The sequence below is a fragment of the Lipophrys pholis genome, assembly GCF_963383615.2.
Source record: "Lipophrys pholis genome assembly, chromosome: 12".
NCBI lineage: Eukaryota > Metazoa > Chordata > Actinopteri > Blenniiformes > Blenniidae > Lipophrys > Lipophrys pholis.
In genome coordinates, this window is record NC_137641.1 from 1,243,628 (window position 1) to 1,261,829 (window position 18,202).

An 18,202-nucleotide genomic window follows, 5' to 3' on the forward strand; every position below is an offset into this window, starting at 1 on the left:
TGTGTTGGATCAAAAGGACTTTTGTGTTTATGTTTGAAATGTTAAATTTAAAGAAACAATATTTCAGCACAGGTTTAGTTTAAGCACTGCTCTTCTGTTGTGTAGAGTGTGATGTATAGAAGGTGTAGAGAGTGATGTGTAGAGAGTGATATATAGAAGGTGTAGAGAGTGAAGTTTAGAGGGTGTAGAGAGTGATGCATAGAGAGTGATGTGTAGAGTGAGATGTATAGAGGGTGTAGAGAGTGATGTGTAGAGTGTGATGTATAGAGGGTGTAGAGAGTGATGTGTAGAGTGTGTAGAGAGTGATGTGTAGAGAGTGATATATAGAAGGTGTAGAGAGTGAAGTTTAGAGGGTGTAGAGAGTGATGCATAGAGAGTGATGTGTAGAGTGAGATGTATAGAGGGTGTAGAGAGTGATATATAGAAGGTGTAGAGAGTGATGTGTAGAGACTGATGCATAAAGAGTGATGTGTAGAGTGAGATGTATAGAGGGTGTAGAGAGTGATGTGTAGAGTGTGTAGAGAGTGATGTGTAGAGAGTGATATATAGAAGGTGTAGAGAGTGAAGTTTAGAGGGTCTAGAGAGTGATGTGTAGAGTGTGATGTATAGAGGTTGTAGAGAGTGATGTGTAGAGTGTGATGTATAGAAGGTGTAGAGAGTGATGTGTAGAGTGTGGTGTATAGAGGGTGTAGAGAGTGATGTGTAGAGTGTGATGTATAGAAGGTGTAGAGAGTGATGTGTAGAGTGTGATGTATAGAGGGTGTAGAGAGTGATGTATAGAAGGTGTAGAAAGTGATGTGTAGAGTGTGATGTATCGAGGGTGTAGAGAGTGATGTGTAGAGTGTGATGTATAGAAGGTGTAGAGAGTGATGTGTAGAGTGTGATGTATAGAGGGTGTAGAGAGTGATGTGTAGGGTGTGATGTATAGAAGGTGTAGAGAGTGATGTGTAGAGGGTGTAGAGAGTGGTGTGTAGAGTGTGATGTATAGAAGGAGTAGAGAGTGATGTGTAGAGACTGATATATAGAAGGTGTAGAGAGTGATGCATAGAGAGTGATGTGTAGAGTGAGATGTATAGAGGGTGTAGAGAGTGGTGTGTAGAGTGTGATGTATAGAAGGAGTAGAGAGTGATGTGTAGAGACTGATATATAGAAGGTGTAGAGAGTGATGCATAGAGAGTGATGTGTAGAGTGTGATGTATAGAGGGTGTAGAGAGTGATGTATAGAAGGTGTAGAAAGTGATGTGTAGAGTGTGATGTATCGAGGGTGTAGAGAGTGATGTGTAGAGTGTGATGTATAGAAGGTGTAGAGAGTGATGTGTAGAGTGTGATGTATAGAAGGAGTAGAGAGTGATGTGTAGAGACTGATATATAGAAGGTGTAGAGAGTGATGCATAGAGAGTGATGTGTAGAGTGAGATGTATAGAGGATGTAGAGAGTGATGTGTAGAGTGTGATGTGTAGAGAGTGATGTGTAGAGAGTGATACATAGAAGGTGTAGAGAGTGATGTGTAGAGACTGATGCATAAAGAGTGATGTGTAGAGTGAGATGTATAGTGTGTTGAGAGTGATGTGTAGAGAGTGATGTGTAGAGAGTGATATATAGAAGGTGGAGAGAGTGAAGTTTAGAGGGTCTAGAGAGTGATGTGTAGAGTGTGATGTATAGAGGGTGTAGAGAGTGATGTATAGAAGGTGTAGAGAGTGATGTGTAGTGTGTTGAGAGTGATGTGTAGAGTGTGATGTATAGAGGGTGTAGAGAGTGATGTATCGAAGGTGTAGAGAGTGATGTATAGAAGGTGTAGAGAGTGGTGTGTAGTGTGTTGAGAGTGATGTGTAGAGTGTGATGTATAGAGGGTGTAGAGAGTGATGTGTAGAGTGTGATGTATAGAGGGTGTAGAGAGTGATGTATAGAAGGTGTAGAGAGTGATGTATAGAGGGTGTAGAGAGTGATGTGTAGAGTGTGATGTATAGAAGGTGTAGAGAGTGATGTATAGAAGGTGTAGAGAGTGATGTGTAGAGTGTGATGTATAGAGGGCGTAGAGAGTGATGTATAGAAGGTGTAGAGAGTGATGTATAGAGGGTGTAGAGAGTGATGTGTAGAGTGTGATGTATAGAAGGTGTAGAGAGTGATGTGTAGAGTGTGATGTATAGAAGGTGTAGAGAGTGATGTGTAGTGTGTTGAGAGTGATGTGTAGCGTGTGATGTATAGAGGGTGTAGAGAGTGATGTATAGAGGGTGTAGAGAGTGATGTGTAGAGAGTGATGTATAGAAGGTGTAGAGAGTGATGTATAGAAGGTGTAGAGAGTGATGTGTAGAGGGTGTAGAGAGTGATGTGTGGAGAGTGATGTATAGAAGGTGTAGAGAGTGATGTATAGAAGGCGTAGAGAGTGATGTGTAGAGGGTGTAGAGAGTGATGTGTAGAGTGTGATGTTATATATAAGGGTTCTATGTTCGATCCCTCTCAGTCAGTATGTAGGGCGGATAGTGGGTTGGACCTCCCGGTGCTGTTCCACCACTGGCCGCTAGCTGGAGCACTTCCTCTCGGTCTGAGGTGATTCTGTTTGCGTCGGTGTGTTAAGATGAGTAAACTGTCTGAAAAACTGCGTTAAAGAGAGAAGAACCCCCGGAGTGATCAGGAGTGACCCTAAATAATCTCGAGTGACCCGGAGTGATCAGGAGTGATCCACTGTTCGCATCGCACGGTGAGGACCCATTAGCCATTAGCTAACATAGCAGCTGCTGGAGGTTCGCGCTGTGCCGCGTTCAGCCACTTTATTTAAACCGTAAATAACGTTAACTAACCATAAATAACCGCATTGAGCAGCAGAAACAGCTCATGTATCCGGATACATGAGCATCAGAAGCTGGAAGAGTCCAGCAGTTTGTTTGAGTCGCTCGCTCGTTAGCCATGCTAAGCTATGGAAGCTAACTGTATTAAAGTGCTGAAGCTGGACAAACTGTCCTCTTCGCTGCTTCTTCCGGAACACAACAATGACACGGACTCAGGTAGCCGTTGAACCTTTTAATGGTCCCAACGTAAAGGGAGGATGACTCTGAAAATCAACTACAATATCCACTGTGTCTTATGTCCGCCTGCACTACGGAAGCCCGAGTAGGTCAAAACACAAAACTCAACCTTAACAATGTCCAAATTAAGAAAACGAGTCACATCCCCTGATAGCAACTGTTTTTCACACCAGACCCTTTATGGGGGGGTCAGATAATCTTTGTAATCGTGACCTGTTATCACGTCAGTATCTGTCTGTCAGTTTAAAGTTCCTCTCTCAGAATCCTCCGGGAATAAAAACTTAGGTTCCAGTTCTACTTGTTGACGTTCATCTCCAACACGTCGTCAAAAACCTTCTGAAGGAAGTTCCTCATCACACTCAGACAAACTAGTATTTACAGCATTTTAATTTGGCGGGACATGCCCGGTTTGTTGACGTCTCAGCGTTCCAGAAACTCCTGAAGATTCTTGAGGCTTCGTGTCAGAAGATCCCGTTTGTCCACTGGATCTCTGCACATCTGGAGTCTCTCTGGAAAAACCATCAGCCATCACTATGTTTCACTATGTTTCACACTCTCATGGCTTGAAGACTCTTTCTTTGAGAAAGTCTGGATTTGTTTCACCCTGAATCGGTCAAATGTTGATATTCTGGCAGGAGCTGCCGCCACGCCATCTTTGATATCCCAGAATCCCTTGTGGCAGGTTTCCCAAGATGGCGTCAGTCAGGAAACAGAAACAGGTTGATGGATACAGACGCTGGTTCGTCTGTAAACATCTGGACTTTGGTGGGAAGGATTTGGGAAACTTCAGGTTGAAATGAGGAAATGAGAGGCGATGTTCTGGTTCTGGTGTGTTGCTTTATTCTCTGGGCAGAACCTCTCCTGGATGGAAGGAGAGGTTCAACTTTCTTCTGCTGGAGGAACTTTAATCAGGTTTTTCTTCAGGTTCATTAACTTCTTTTTTATTGAAGCACAAAGAAACTGTAAACATTGTGACAAATGTTTTATTTCATGGACTAAAAAAAATGAAAAGGAGCGATCAGATTTCTCATGTCAAAGGTTGACCTCCACTCCGGAAAAAAGTTTCCCCACTTTGACAAGAATAAAGAAATCAAGAAACAGCAGGTATATCTAATTTGTAATGTCATCTAAAATTCACACCCGGAATAGAAATGTTATTTTCGTATTTGGCGAAGGTCCGTCATTTACCTCTGCCATAATCCTTTAAGCATATAAAGTGAAATCCTGAATCCGGATCATCTGCAAAATGTAATGGAATCTTCCACGGCCTCACATCTTTCTAGACAAATGGATAAATAATAGACGGTCGCCAGAATAAAAAAACTAAAGATTGAAAGTTTAAGAGAACGACAAAGACTCTATCAGTAAATGCAGGCAGATGTCCACAGCTGTTGTTGACCTGGTTAATTGTTTTAACTTTTTACAAACCGGCCCTCTTGTTTACATCGCCTCCTCCGTCTCCTAAGAAACGCCGGCCGACGGTGAAGGCGACGCTGGGATCTGATCCAGTTTTAAGTGTGAACAGTCCCAATATTTTGTCCAGTTTCCGGCAGTTGGGCATTGCCCTACTGGATTATGGCTTCAAACCTACAACCTACGCTCCAAGCTGAAACCAACTCTTAAGAAAGGACAACAGCCGAGAACTCGGAGCTGCGTGGTCCTCTGTGCTGACATCTCGCTTCATTCGCTGATGAATGTATTTAATGTGGAGTTGTTTCCTGATGCATATGCAGAATAAAACCATCCATACTCATGTTGGAGCCGGACAAGATGACAAAACCGGGGTTTGTTGTTGTGCTTAACCCTCTAGACATGCCGGAGGTCCGGGACCTTTCAGAGGCGCTGCCAGAGATGCCCATGGACCCCATCACTGGAGTCGGTGTGGTCGCCTCCAGGAACAGGGCGCCCACTGGATATGATGTGGTGAGGACAAAGGAGATGTACAGATAGGTTCGTACGTGGTGAGGACAAAGGAGATGTACAGATAGGTTCGTACGTGGTGAGGACAAAGGAGATGAGTGGATAAGTCATATGTGGTGAGGACAGAGGAGGTGAGCCGACAGGTCGTACATGGTGAGGAAAGGACAGAGGAGGTGAGCAGACAGGTCGTACATGGTGAGGAAAGGATTATACATTCAGTCTCCTCCATATGTTTCCAGGTGTCCACAACAACAGATGGACTAGACGCAGACCTATGGAAAGACGGCCTTTTTAAATCCAAAGTGACCCGCTACCTCTGCTTCACCAGAGTCTTCTCCAAAGAAAATGTATGTGTCTTCACCTCAACAACAAACTGTCCAACTCCTGGACCACACACTGTGTCCCATTCTTGCTGTCTTGGTTCTGTCTTTCTTCTCATGATGTCTCACGCCCTCATTGCTCTTTGTCTCTCTCTTTCCAGAGTCACCTGGGTAATGTTCTTGTGGACATGAAGCTAATCGATATCAAGGACACTCTCCCTGTTGGTTTCATCCCGATCCAGGAGACTGTGGACACCCGTAAGACATGTTTCAGTGAAAGGCTGAGGCAGCCAATGCTAAACATGTAGCCAGGACCCAATGCTGAGGTTGTTATTAACCTATTAGCCACACGGTGGCGCAGTCATTAGCGAAAAGGTCCTGGAGTTTGCATGTTCTCCCTGGTACTCCGGTCTCCTCCCACAGTCTGACCCTCGACACTCAAATTCCCACCTGAACAAACCCTCAACCCCCCCCCCACTAACTCCGTCTGAACAAGAGGTAGTGGAGGTGGTGGAGATGCTGGAGGTGGAGGTGGTGGAGATGCTGGAGGTGGCTCCACCTGCTCTGTGGTTGTGAGGTTGGTTGGGTTCTCTGAAATGCCTTTTGAGATGTCTGATGGAAAACTGATGATCTCTGGTGGACCTCCACCTCCACCCTCATCCACCTCCACCCTCAGAACCAGGCTGCAGTCAGCAGGTCAACTGGACGCTCCCTCAAAACTTGGGATGTGATGAAACTGAATGTTTCCTTCCTGTTCTTGTGTCCAGCCTGAAGCTCAGCTGATCAATAACCCTGCTGTCTGATCAATATCTGGATCTGCCAGCTGTGAGCTGGAGGGAGGTTCTCAGCCCACACACACATTTACACACGTGTGTGTGTGTGTGTGTGTGTGTGTGTGTGTGTGTGTGTGTGTGTGTGTGTGTGTGTGTGTGTGTGTGTGTGTGTGTGTGTGTGTGTGTGTGTGTGTGTGTGTGTGTGTGTGTGTGTGTGTGTCACAGAGGAGCAGGCCTTCAGGAAGAGGCGACTCTGCATTAAGTTTATTCCCAGAGACTCCACTGAGGCGGCCATCTGTGACATCCGCATCCTGGGCCGCTCCAAACAGGCGCCTCCTCAGTACACCTTCATCGGGTGAGACACCTTCTACCTGCTCCACCTCACCTTCTACCTACTCCACCTCACCTTCTACCTACTCCACCTCACCTTCTACCTGCTCCACCCGAGGAAGATCTCACCAAAGAAAGACGTGTCATTAGAGAAGTGTCTGCAGCTTCAGTTTTCTCAACATTCTCATTAGACTGAACAAACTGTGATAAGCAATGTTGCCATGTTTGTCCAATCAGAGGAGTCCTCCCTCACTAGATGGTTTACCTGAATGTGGTGAGGCAAGTGAGGCGAGGCAGTGAGGTCAGGCAGTGAGGTAGTGAGGCGAGACAGTGAGGTAGTGAGGTAGTGAGGCGAGACAGTGAGGTCAGGCAGTGAGGTGAGAGAGTGAGGCGAGACAGTGAGGTAGTGAGGCGAGGTAGTGAGGTAGTGAGGCGAGACAGTGAGGTAGTGAGGCGAGACAGTGAGGTAGTGAGGCGAGACAGTGAGGTGAGACAGCGAGGTGAAACAGTGAGGTGAGACAGCGAGGTGACAGCGCTGAGACAGTGAGGTGAGGCAGTGAGACAGTGAGGTGAGGCAGTGAGGTAGTGAGGCGAGGCAGTGAGGTAGTGAGGCGAGACAGTGAGGTGAGGCGGTGAGGTAGTGAGGTGAGGCAGTGAGGTAGTGAGGTGAGGCAGTGAAGTGAGGTAGTGAGGTGAGACAGTGAGGTAGTGAGGTAGTGAGGCGAGACAGTGAGGTCAGGCAGTGAGGTGAGAGAGTGAGGCGAGACAGTGAGGTAGTGAGGCGAGACAGTGAGGTAGTGAGGTAGTGAGGCGAGACAGTGAGGTAGTGAGGTAGTGAGGCGAGACAGTGAGGTAGTGAGGCGAGACAGTGAGGTGAGACAGCGAGGTGAAACAGTGAGGTGAGACAGCGAGGTGACAGTGCTGAGACAGTGAGGTGAGGCAGTGAGACAGTGAGGTGAGGTAGTGAGGCGAGGCAGTGAGGTGAGGCGGTGAGGTAGTGAGGCGAGACATCGAGGTGAGACAGTGAGGTGAGGCAGTGAGGTAGTGAGGTGAGGTAGTGAGGTGAGGCAGTGAAGTGAGACGAAGCAGTGAGGCGAGGCAGTGAGGAGCTCCTCCTGACGCCATGTTTCCTCATGTGTTCATGCTGTGTGTGCAGAGAGCTCAACAACATGGGGATCTGGTACCGGATGGGCACCGTACCCCGAGCGCAGGACTCCACTATCGCTACCAACAGCATCCACAACGCCAACTCCTCCGGGTCGGCGGCGGTCCCGGCAGCTCCCCTGACCAAGTAGGTCCAGTTCAAACTGCTGTGTATTATTATCAGGGTGAGGCTGGTTGTTGTCAGAATGAGGCTGATTGTTTAGGGTGGCGTTGATTGTTCAGGGTGAGGCTGGTTGTTATCAGGGTGAGGCTGATTGTTATCAGGGTGAGGCTGGTTGTTATCAGAATGAGGCTGATTGTTATCAGGGTGAGGCTGGTTGTTATCAGGGTGAGGCTGATTGTTTAGGGTGGCGCTCATCGTTCAGGGTGAGGCTGATTGTTATCAGAATGAGGCTGGTTGTTATCAGGGTGAGGCTGGTTGTTATCAGGGTGAGGCTGGTTGTTATCAGAATGAGGCTGGTTGTTATCAGGGTGAGGCTGGTTGTTATCAGGGTGAGGCTGATTGTTCAGGGTGAGGCTGATTGTTATCAGGGTGAGGCTGATTGTTCAGGGTGAGGCTGATTGTTATCAGGGTGAGGCTGATTGTTCAGGGTGAGGCTGATTGTTATCAGGGTGAGGCTGGTTGTTATCAGGGTGAGGCTGATTGTTATCAGGGTGAGGCTGATTGTTCAGGGTGAGGCTGATTGTTATCAGGGTGAGGCTGATTGTTCAGGGTGAGGCTGATTGTTATCAGGGTGAGGCTGATTGTTCAGGGTGAGGCTGATTGTTATCAGGGTGAGGCTGGTTGTTATCAGGGTGAGGCTGATTGTTATCAGGGTGAGGCTGATTGTTCAGGGTGAGGCTGATTGTTATCAGGGTGAGGCTGATTGTTCAGGGTGAGGCTGATTGTTATCAGGGTGGCGCTGATTGGAGAGACCACCATGAAGTTCCTGGGAGCTTCCAACGTGGACCAACCTTCCTTTCGCTCAGGTCTCATGAAACTTCACTTTTGTCCACAGACACATTTCCATGACACTTCCTGCCAGCTTCAGAGGAAAAACCACCACCAGACCAGACTACGAGCACCAGAACTCCAACCTCTACGCTATCTCAGGTCAATGTTCTCCTCTCCTGTCTGTCTGTCTGTCTGTCTGTCTGTCTGACCTTCAGTGTGTCTGTCTGTCTGTCTGTCTGTCTGTCTGTCTGTCTGTCTGTCTGTCTGTCTGTCTGTCTGTCTGTCTGACCTTCAGTGTGTGTTTTCTCTGCAGCGATGGACGGAGTTCCCTTCACCATCTCGGAGAAGTTCTCGTGTGCTTCGTCTGATGTGAGTTTTGCTCCTCGAGTTCAAATCAAAGCTTTGGTAGTTCTTCTCTGCAGCTGCAGCAGGTTCTGACAGTTCTGTCCTGATGTCATGGCGGTGCGTGCGCACGCTGCGGCATCTCTCTCTCCCGACAAAATGGTGTTTCCATGTTTTTTTGTCATGTGAGTCACAGTGTTTTTGTGCGTCTTCGTTGCGCCTCCGTGTCTGGCGCACTTCCAGCCGTGACTTCCTGCTTAGGGTCGGCAGAACCACTTTGTTAGAGTTAAACCCTGAACTGAAGGAAGAGCTACGTGGCTACGGTCTGCTCTGGAGACCGACAACCCCCCCACCATCACCCCTGCATCTCGCCCAGAGTGGAGGCGCCACAAGCGGCGTGAGAGGAAGCAGAAGAGGGGAAAGCGCGGAGGTATCCAAGCTAGGCTAGCGGCTAGCCCACACAAGCCGGCCATCCCCACCATCGCACTGGCCAACGTACGCTCTGGATAACAAGCTGCACTACATTCGTCTCCACTGTGAGAGACTGCTGTGTTTTTGTATTTACGGGAACATGGCTTCACAACAACGTTGCGGGCCGCGCCATTCAGCTCGAGCGGCTAACATGCTACTGAGCAGACGGAGTTCTCGTCAAAGGAGGTAAGACCCGCGGCTGGGGACTCTGTTGACGTCAACGAGGCCTGGTGTCGGGACCTTGTTCTGGTTCGCAAGCACTGCTCACCGTTACTGGAGTGTATGGTTATGAAAGGCCGGCCATTCGATCTCCCGAGGGAGTTTACAGCAGTTCTGATCGTTGCTGTTTACATCCCGCCGAGCTCCAATAACAACAGCCAGAGTGAGGCGCTCCATGAGCTGTATCAGCACATCAGTGAGCAGCAGCAGCCCACCCAGAGGCTGCCTTCATCTTGGCGGGTGATTTCAACCATGCAAACCCAAAGACTGTGTTTCCAGAACTGCATAAACACATCGACTTCCCAACACGGGGAAAGAATACGCTGGACCAGGGTTTCACCACCCAGAGAAGAGCTTACACGGCCCTTCCCCTCCCCCACCTCGGTGCTTCAGACCACATCACTGTCATGCTAATGCCGGCCTACAGACCACTTGTAAAAGTCGCCAAATCAGTTCACAAGCAGGTACGAGTGTGGCCTGAAGGGTCTTCAGAGGCACTCTAGGACTGTTTGGACACCACAGACTGGGGTGTGTTCAAACAGGCTGCCACCCACAACAACCTGACAGACCTCCAGGAGTACACCGACACAGTCACTGCCTACATCGCCAAGTGCACGGACGATGTAACGCACCTCAAAAATATCACTGTTCAGGCCAACCAGAAGCCGTGGCTGACAAGGGAGGTCTACTGGCTCCTGACAGTTCAGAATGACGCCTTCAGAGCAGGAGACCAGGTAGGTCTCAGGACAGCCAGGGCCAACCTGTCCCGCAGCATCAGAGAGGCTAAGAGGCAGTACTCCAAGAGGACAGCCCACAGATTTAGTGACAGCAGAGACTCAGGCAGCCTGTGGCGGGGAATACAGGCCATCACAGACTACAAACCCTCACTGCAGACCGGCAACAGCACCACCTCTCTGCTGAACGGGCTGAACGGGCTCTTCGCTCGGTTCCAGGCACACAACAGCATGCCAGCACAGAAGTCCACACCTCCTCCAGGCGACCACGCTTTTGAAGGACAGTGTGAGGAGAACACTCCTCAGGATCAACGCCCGCCAAGCTTCTGTTCCTGACAAAATACCTGGCCGGGTGCTGAGAGACTGTGCGGACGAACTCATGGATGTCCTCACAGACATCGTCAGCATCTCGCTGAGTCATGCTATTGTCTCCACATGCCTCAAAGTCACCACCATCATCCCGGTCCTGAAGAAGTTGCCACCATCCTGCCTCAATGACTACCATCCTGGTGCTCTCACCCCCATCCTCATGAAGTGCTTTGAACGGTTCGTTATGGAAAACATCAAGGCTGTCCTCCGCCCCTCCCCGGACCCTTTCCAGCTTGCATATCGGTCAAACCACTCAACTGATGATGCCATCGCCAGCACCCTTCACACGGCTTTAACGCATCTGGACAAAAGAGAATCTTATGTTCAAATCATCATTGACTTCAGCTCAGCATTCAACACAATCATCCCCCAACAGCTGATCGCCAAACTGGACCGGCTGGGTCTGAACACAACGCTGTGCTACTGGCTACTGGACTTCCTGACTGGGGGACCATAAGCAGTACGGGTCGGCAGCAACACATCAAGCACCATCATTCTGAACACGGGCGCCTCCCAAGGATGTGTGCTGAGCCCCCTCCTCTTCACCCTGCTGACCCATGACTGCACACCGTCTCACAGCTCCAACCTCTTCATCATGTTTGCGGACAACACGACCGTAGTGGGTCTCATCAGCAACGCCAGTGAGACGAACTACAGGACTGAGGTGAGCCGCCTGGCAATGTGGTGCAGCCACAACAATCTCTTCCTGAAGGTGGAGAAGACGAAGTAGATGGTTGTGGACTTCAGGAGAGCGTGCACCCAGCACTCCCCTCTGTCTATCAACGGTGCTGCTGTGGAGAGGGTGAGCAGCACTAAGTTCCTGGGTGTTCACATCACAGAGGACCTCTCCTGGACCATCAACACCACATCCCTGGCCAAGAAAGCTCACCAGTGCCTCTCCTTCCTCCGCAAGCTGAGAAGAGCCAGAGCCCCGCCCCCCATCATGTGCACCTTCTCCAGAGGCACCATCCGGTCACTCATGACCTGCTGCATCACGGTGTGGCACGGCGCCTGCACCGCATCCTGCCGCAGAACCCTCCAGCGCATCGTGAGAGCAGCTGAGAAGATCATTAGTGCCTCTCTCCCCGCCCTCCATAACATCTACGCCACCCGCCTCACCCGCAAGGCCCTCGGCATCGCGGGTGATCCCACCCACCCGTTACACAGCCTGCTGCCATCCGGGGGGGAGACTGCGGGGTCTCCAAGCCAGAACCAGCCGACTGAGGGACAGCTTCTTCCACCAGCTGTTAGGACACTCAACTCCCTCCCGGCTCTGCCCCCCCTGCCTCTCTCACACAAGAAAGCTGGATCCTGACACACACACACACACACACACACACACACACACACACACACACACACGCACGCACACACACACACACACACACACACACACACACACACACACACACACACACACACACACACACACACACACACACACACGCACACACACACACACACACACACACACACACACCTTGACTCCCACAAACACCCACCATCCACCTTTCTACACTGCACCCTATCACCCTCCTTTAGATAGGGACCCATCTTTCGGTCTGATCCCTGTTTTTATTTGTTTTTCTTTCTTTCTTATCCTTTTATGTTTACACCAGAGAGGAACGGCATTTCAAAACTCCGTATGTCCTGTACATATTGCAGTATTGACAATAAATTACACTTTGACTTTGACTTCTTTCTGCAGCAGGTTCTGATAGTTCTCTCTGCAACAGGTTCTGATAGTTCTCTCTGCCATAGGTTCTGGTAGTTCTTGTCTCTGCAGCAGGTTCTGATAGGTCTTTTCTCTGCAGCTGCAGCAGGTCGATCTGATGGGAATCACCATTAAGTCGCTGTCTGAGATCGAGAAAGAGGTGAGAATGGAAACACTGATCGAATGAATTGATCTCTGAGTGGTACAGTACCATATAGTACCATGACGGCAAACAAGGCCTTAATCTGTTATTGCCTATTAGTCTCTGTTAAGGCGTGTTTCCACAGCACAAAAAGTGCGTGAATGGACTGGTATGGTCCGGTCCGGTTCAGGTTTCCGCCACAAGAATTTGGGAATTTCTGGAAAATCCCGCTCCAAAGGTGGAGGCTTCTCCACTACCCCTCCGTCGGAGTACTCAGGACCATGGAACAGGTCCAGTTTTGAGGAGCCGTCTGCTGATTGGTCAGTGATTTAAGACACGTCCTCAATATTTTAATATGTCGGCTGTATGAATCCTCTGTTGTTGACAGATTCAGCTTTGCACTGGTTGGTTTTCTTCTTTAGTTTTTTGCTGCTCAACTTTCATGTTGGTCCTGAAAGAGCAGACGCGAGGCAGGACAGAGACCGGGACTCTGGAGCAAGGCAGGACAGAGACCGGGACTCAGGAGCAAGGCAGGACAGAGACCAGGACTCAGGAGCAGACGTGAGGCAGGACAGAGACCGGGACTCAGGAGCAAGGCAGGACAGAGACCGGGACTCTGGAGCAGACGCGAGGCAGGACAGAGACCGGGACTCTGGAGACAGACGCTACGGCCGTAATCGATGCTCTACCGAGTCCACTCGTCACGTCGCTGGCCGGTGCTCCATTGCGTTGAACCGCCCCGGAGCTCCGGTTCCCCGATGCTGGAATCTGCCGGTGCGCCGGGACGCCGGAGCTGTTCCGAGTCCCGAGTCCCGGTGTCTGTCCTGGCATCACGTCCACCATCTCTGTCTCCATGTGGAAGTTGCAGCCGTCACAACCAGCGGCTTTGTGGCACTGGAGTGGCTCTGGTGTCACAAAGCCGGGGCGCCGTTCGCTCTGGAGGAACAAACACAGAAGTTGCAGCTGCACCTCTGTGGCTGCAAAAAATAAAAATACAATAACTGGACAACTGGTGCAAAGCGGAGGATGTAAACAACAACAGAGGATTCAGGAGGTCCAGGTCTGTCGCCCCGGCTGAGGTCACTGTTGTAACCTCACAGATCTGCGGAGTTCTAAACCCCGCCTGTGGACTCGGTAGAGCATCGATTACGGCCGTAGCGTCTGTCTCCAGAGTCCCGGTCTCTGTCCTGCCTCACGTCTGCTCCTGAGTCCCGGTCTCTGTCCTGCCTTGCTCCAGAGTCCCGGTCTCTGTCCTGCCTCGCGTCTGCTCCCGAGTCCCGGTCTCTGTCCTGCCTTGCTCCAGAGTCCCGGTCTCTGTCCTGCCTTGCTCCTGAGTCCCGGTCTCTGTCCTGCCTTGCTCCAGAGTCCCGGTCTCTGTCCTGCCTTGCTCCTGAGTCCCGGTCTCTGTCCTGCCTTGCTCCAGAGTCCCGGTCTCTGTCCTGCCTTGCTCCAGAGTCCCGGTCTCTGTCCTGCCTCACGTCTGCTCCAGAGTCCTGGTCTCTGTCCTGCCTTGCTCCTGAGTCCCGGTCTCTGTCCTGCCTTGCTCCAGAGTCCCGGTCTCTGTCCTGCCTCACGTCTGCTCCTGAGTCCTGGTCTCTGTCCTGCCTTGCTCTTGAGTCCCGGTCTCTGTCCTGCCTTGCTCCAGAGTCCCGGTCTCTGTCCTGCCTCACGTCTGCTCCAGAGTCCTGGTCTCTGTCCTGCCTTGCTCCTGAGTCCCGGTCTCTGTCCTGCCTTGCTCCAGAGTCCCGGTCTCTGTCCTGCCTCACGTCTGCTCCTGAGTCCTGGTCTCTGTCCTGCCTTGCTCCTGAGTCCCGGTCTCTGTCCTGCCTTGCTCCAGAGTCCCGGTCTCTGTCCTGCCTCGCGTCTGCTCTTTCAGGACCAACATGAAAGTTGAGCAGCAAAAAACTAAAGAAGAAAACCAACCAGTGCAAAGCTGAATCTGTCAACAACAGAGGATTCATACAGCCGACATATTAAAATATTGAGGACGTGTCTTAAATCACTGACCAATCAGCAGACGGCTCCTCAAAACTGGACCTGTTCCATGGTCCTGAGTACTCCGACGGAGGGGTAGTGGAGAAGCCTCCACCTTTGGAGCGGGATTTTCCAGAAATTCCCAAATTCTTGCGGTGGAAACCCGAACCGGACCGGACCATACCAGTCCATTCACGCACTTTTTGTGCGGTGGAAACACGCCTTTAGTCCCTGTTAGTGCCGGTTCTCTCCGTCTCTGTACTAAACCCCCCCGTCTCTGTGTCAGTATGATTACAGCTTTCGGACGGAGCACAGTGCAGCCGCTCGACTCCCACCCAGTCCAACCAGGACCTCCCTGAGCTCCGAGGCCTGAAGGTCTCCTCCATCTCCTCCTCCTCTTTTACCTTCTCCATCACCTCCTCCTCTTTTACCTCCTCCATCACGTCTTGGTCCTCCATCACTTCCTCCATTACCTCCTCCTCTTTTCTTTCTCTGTGGACATCCGAACTTCTGAGAAGCCGAACAACTTACGTCCGCTCTTCTCCATCAGCGCCGTCCTGACAGGAAACAGGAAGTGGAAGAAGAGGGTGTCAGCTGTGTGTTCTAAGTCATTTCAAGAGAGAAGCACCAGAACCTCCAGCCTGACGGAGGGACTTCTTGGAAGGACGCATCTTCTACATGCTCTTGTGTCTGTTTCTGTTTGTGTCTGTTTCTGTTTGTGTCTGTTTCTGAACCACTCCTCCTCCTCTGAGCCAGCAGCTTCCACAAGTACAACCACTGTTCCTGTTCCCCCGGCAAAGCCGTTCTGACCCGTTCTGACCCGTTCTGGGTAACAACAGGACTCCAACAATGTAATCTTCTCCTCCAGTATTCTGCAGTCGTTTGCTCTGCAGGGGGGAACGTGTCTCTGTTCCTCCTGAAGAGGAACTGTTGAGTTGCAGCGTCTCTGTAACTGAAGTTCATTTGATGTTTGAGTATTTTTTTTCGCTCTGCAGCATCTCACAGTAATAGATTACAGTTTGTAGCTATAGTCTCTCTATATCAGCTCTACAATCTCCCTGCAGCGGTCACTGAACTTTGACCAATGTGATTATTTCATCAATCCACGTGCCTGGTTCATAGATCTATGATCATAGATCTATGATCATAGATAAATGATCATAGATCTATGATCATAGATCTATGATCGGTGACCATGGCTCATTGTTAATTGATCACTGAACATATAATATCATGTCACCAGACAGAAGATTAGGTCGTTAACGGCACCAGTAGTTTGAATCCAGTTTGATGTTTCTCGTCTGGATCTTTTGGTAAAACCACTAAAACTGCTACGATGCTAATGTTGCTAACGTGGCGCCGCGAGCTCAAACTGTCCGAAATGAACGTCCTCTACAGGTTTGGTGAATTTACTGAAGCCTTCCTGCGTTCTAAGTTCTAATTATTTAGTATCATCAGAGGTGAATGTGTTTGTTTGTGACAGTAAAAGAAGCTTTTAGTCGTTTCCGTCTTCTCAGAACACGAGGAGGAAAAGCTTCTACTAACCTCCCTAACCTGATCACCACTGCAGTGTGTGTGTGTGTGGGTGCCTTCTCTTCTAACACACCATTACCAGAGTATAGTTCGTCTTATGTGAGACTGTTACTCTTGGCATGTTACTCTGATATTATCAAGTTGTTACTGTTTTTATTTATTAGTCATTTCAGTATTGTGACTGTTTTCATCAATGTATCTTATTAAACCGTCAAATGCACTGCTGACACCAACTAGTGTGTGTGTGTGTGTGTGTGTGTGTGTGTGTGTGTGTGTGTGTGTGTGTGTGTGTGTGTGTGTGTGTGTGTGTGTGTGTGTGTGTGTGTGTGTGTGTGTGTGTGTGTGTGTGTGTGTGTGTGTGTGTGTGTGTGTGTGTGTGTGTGTGTGTGTGTGTGTTGGTGTCATGTTGTTGTTGGTTCCAGTATTTTGTAATTCTCTGATCAGCAGTTCTAGTTTTCCTCTAATAAATTTCCCTGAGAACAAAAACAAACCATGAAAGTCTTCAGAGTCTCTAAAGTGAAGCCGTTTCAAGCCGAGCGACACTAAAAGGAGCAGAACACTCGGTCGGACCCGATTGGCTGGTTGTTCTGGTATCTGGATATTAATGTTGAGATTAATTAATGTTGAGATTAATTAATGTTGAGATTAATTAATGTTGAGATGTGATTAATCGCCTCCTCCAGCAGGTGGCGCTGCAGTGACTCCTGTCAGCTTAACTTTCACTTTAATAACATCTAGGATTTATAGCAGTTTATTTCACGTTTCATTTTATTTTGCAAAAGAATGTTTCATCAGATTACGTCTGTAATCCCTCCGTTGTTGTTTAGAGGATCTTTATTATGGAAGCCAATGAGGCTCAAAAATCTATTTGAAATGTATCAACAGAAACGCTTTTTCATTTTCAGATTAAACTGCATTTTCTTGACTCATAAATATAAATTAATGATCAATCATCCAAACTACATCTGAATTTTCTTATACAAGACTGCTCATTCTGTGCCTTCACTAAAATGATAAAGAAAATGACGTTTAAGTTTTAATTTTCAAAAGATGCCCCAGCAATCAGTCACCAAAATTCATTTTGAAATGTCAAATTTGAAAATTAAAATGCATTAGCAGAAATGTTTTTTAATTTCAAGGTTCCAGCTCCTCAGTTTGACTCCTAAATAAAATTATTAATGTTTCATCACAACTGGTTTCATTTTCTTATTCAGGTTGAACATTTTGGAACGGAGCTTAAAGAGGGGATCACTTTTTCACTTTCATGTCCGCCGCGCAAAAAAGGCTCAATATTCAATCTGAGTTCCAAACGGCGGCGTGACGTCAGCAGCCTCCCTCCTCTGACGGCCGCGCCTCGGAGCGGTGGAACCAGGAAAGTGAGGAAACAGCGTGGCAGAGGCGTGTTGTCAGGTTCTCTCATCGCGAGGGAACCGTGCTTGTTCAGTGTTCTGCTCACGTACTGCGAGGTTGTGCAGTCACTGAACGTACCGCGGCCGTTGAACATGCGGTGGCCGTTGAACGTACGGTGGCCGTTGAACATGCGGTGGCCGTTGAACGTGCGGTGGCCGTTGAACGTACGGTGGTCGTTGAACATGCGGTGGCCGTTGAACGTGCGGTGGCCGTTGAACGTACGGTGGTCGTTGAACGTACCGCGGCCGTTGAACATGCGGTGGCCGTTGAACGTGCGGTGGCCGTTGAACATGCGGTGGCCGTTGAACGTACGGTGGCCGTTGAACATGCGGTGGCCGTTGAACGTGCGGTGGCCGTTGAACGTACGGTGGTCGTTGAACGTACCGCGGCCGTTGAACATGCGGTGGCCGTTGAACGTGCGGTGGCCGTTGAACGTACGGTGGTCGTTGAACGTACCGCGGCCGTTGAACATGCGGTGGCCGTTGAACGTGCGGTGGCCATTGAGCATGCGTTGGCCGTTGAACGTACGGTGGTCGTTGAACGTACGGTGGCCATTGAGCATGCGTTGGCCGTTGAACGTACGGTGGTCGTTGAACGTACCGCGGCCGTTGAACATGCGGTGGTCGTTGAACGTACTGCGGCCGTTGAGCGTGCGGTGGTCGTTGAACGTACGGTGGTCGTTAAACGTGCGGTGGCCGTTGAACATGCGGTGGCCGTTGAACGTACGGTGGTCGTTGAACGTGCGGTGGCCATTGAGCATGCGTTGGCCGTTGAACATGCGGTGGCCGTTGAACGTACGGTGGCCGTTGAACGTACGGTGGTCGTTGAAC

General features: G+C 49.7%; 1 protein-coding gene across 1 annotated transcript; it reads left to right on the forward strand.

Annotated features, from left to right (window-relative positions):
- The first annotated feature begins 2,513 nt into the window (after window positions 1-2,513).
- On the forward strand, window positions 2,514-16,440 carry LOC308117379 (multivesicular body subunit 12B-like). Its single transcript, XM_080476235.1, has 11 exons — window positions 2,514-2,698; window positions 4,834-4,946; window positions 5,183-5,290; window positions 5,425-5,521; window positions 6,262-6,391; window positions 7,523-7,657; window positions 8,529-8,623; window positions 8,778-8,833; window positions 12,414-12,473; window positions 14,716-14,804; window positions 14,980-16,440. Exons 2-10 carry the CDS (start codon window positions 4,836-4,838, stop codon window positions 14,800-14,802), a joined length of 879 nt encoding a protein of 292 aa, XP_080332361.1. The 5' UTR covers window positions 2,514-2,698; window positions 4,834-4,835; the 3' UTR covers window positions 14,803-14,804; window positions 14,980-16,440.
- Window positions 16,441-18,202: the final 1,762 nt, after the last annotated feature.

Coding starts and splice junctions, on each gene's coding strand:
- LOC308117379 (XM_080476235.1), top strand. CDS start 4,836: ATGCCGGAGGTCCGGGACCTTTCAGAGGCGCTGCCAGAGATGCCCATG. Junction 6,392..7,522: donor CCTCAGTACACCTTCATCGG/GTGAGACACCTT, acceptor CTGTGTGTGCAG/AGAGCTCAACAACATGGGGA. Junction 12,474..14,715: donor TGTCTGAGATCGAGAAAGAG/GTGAGAATGGAA, acceptor TCTCTGTGTCAG/TATGATTACAGCTTTCGGAC.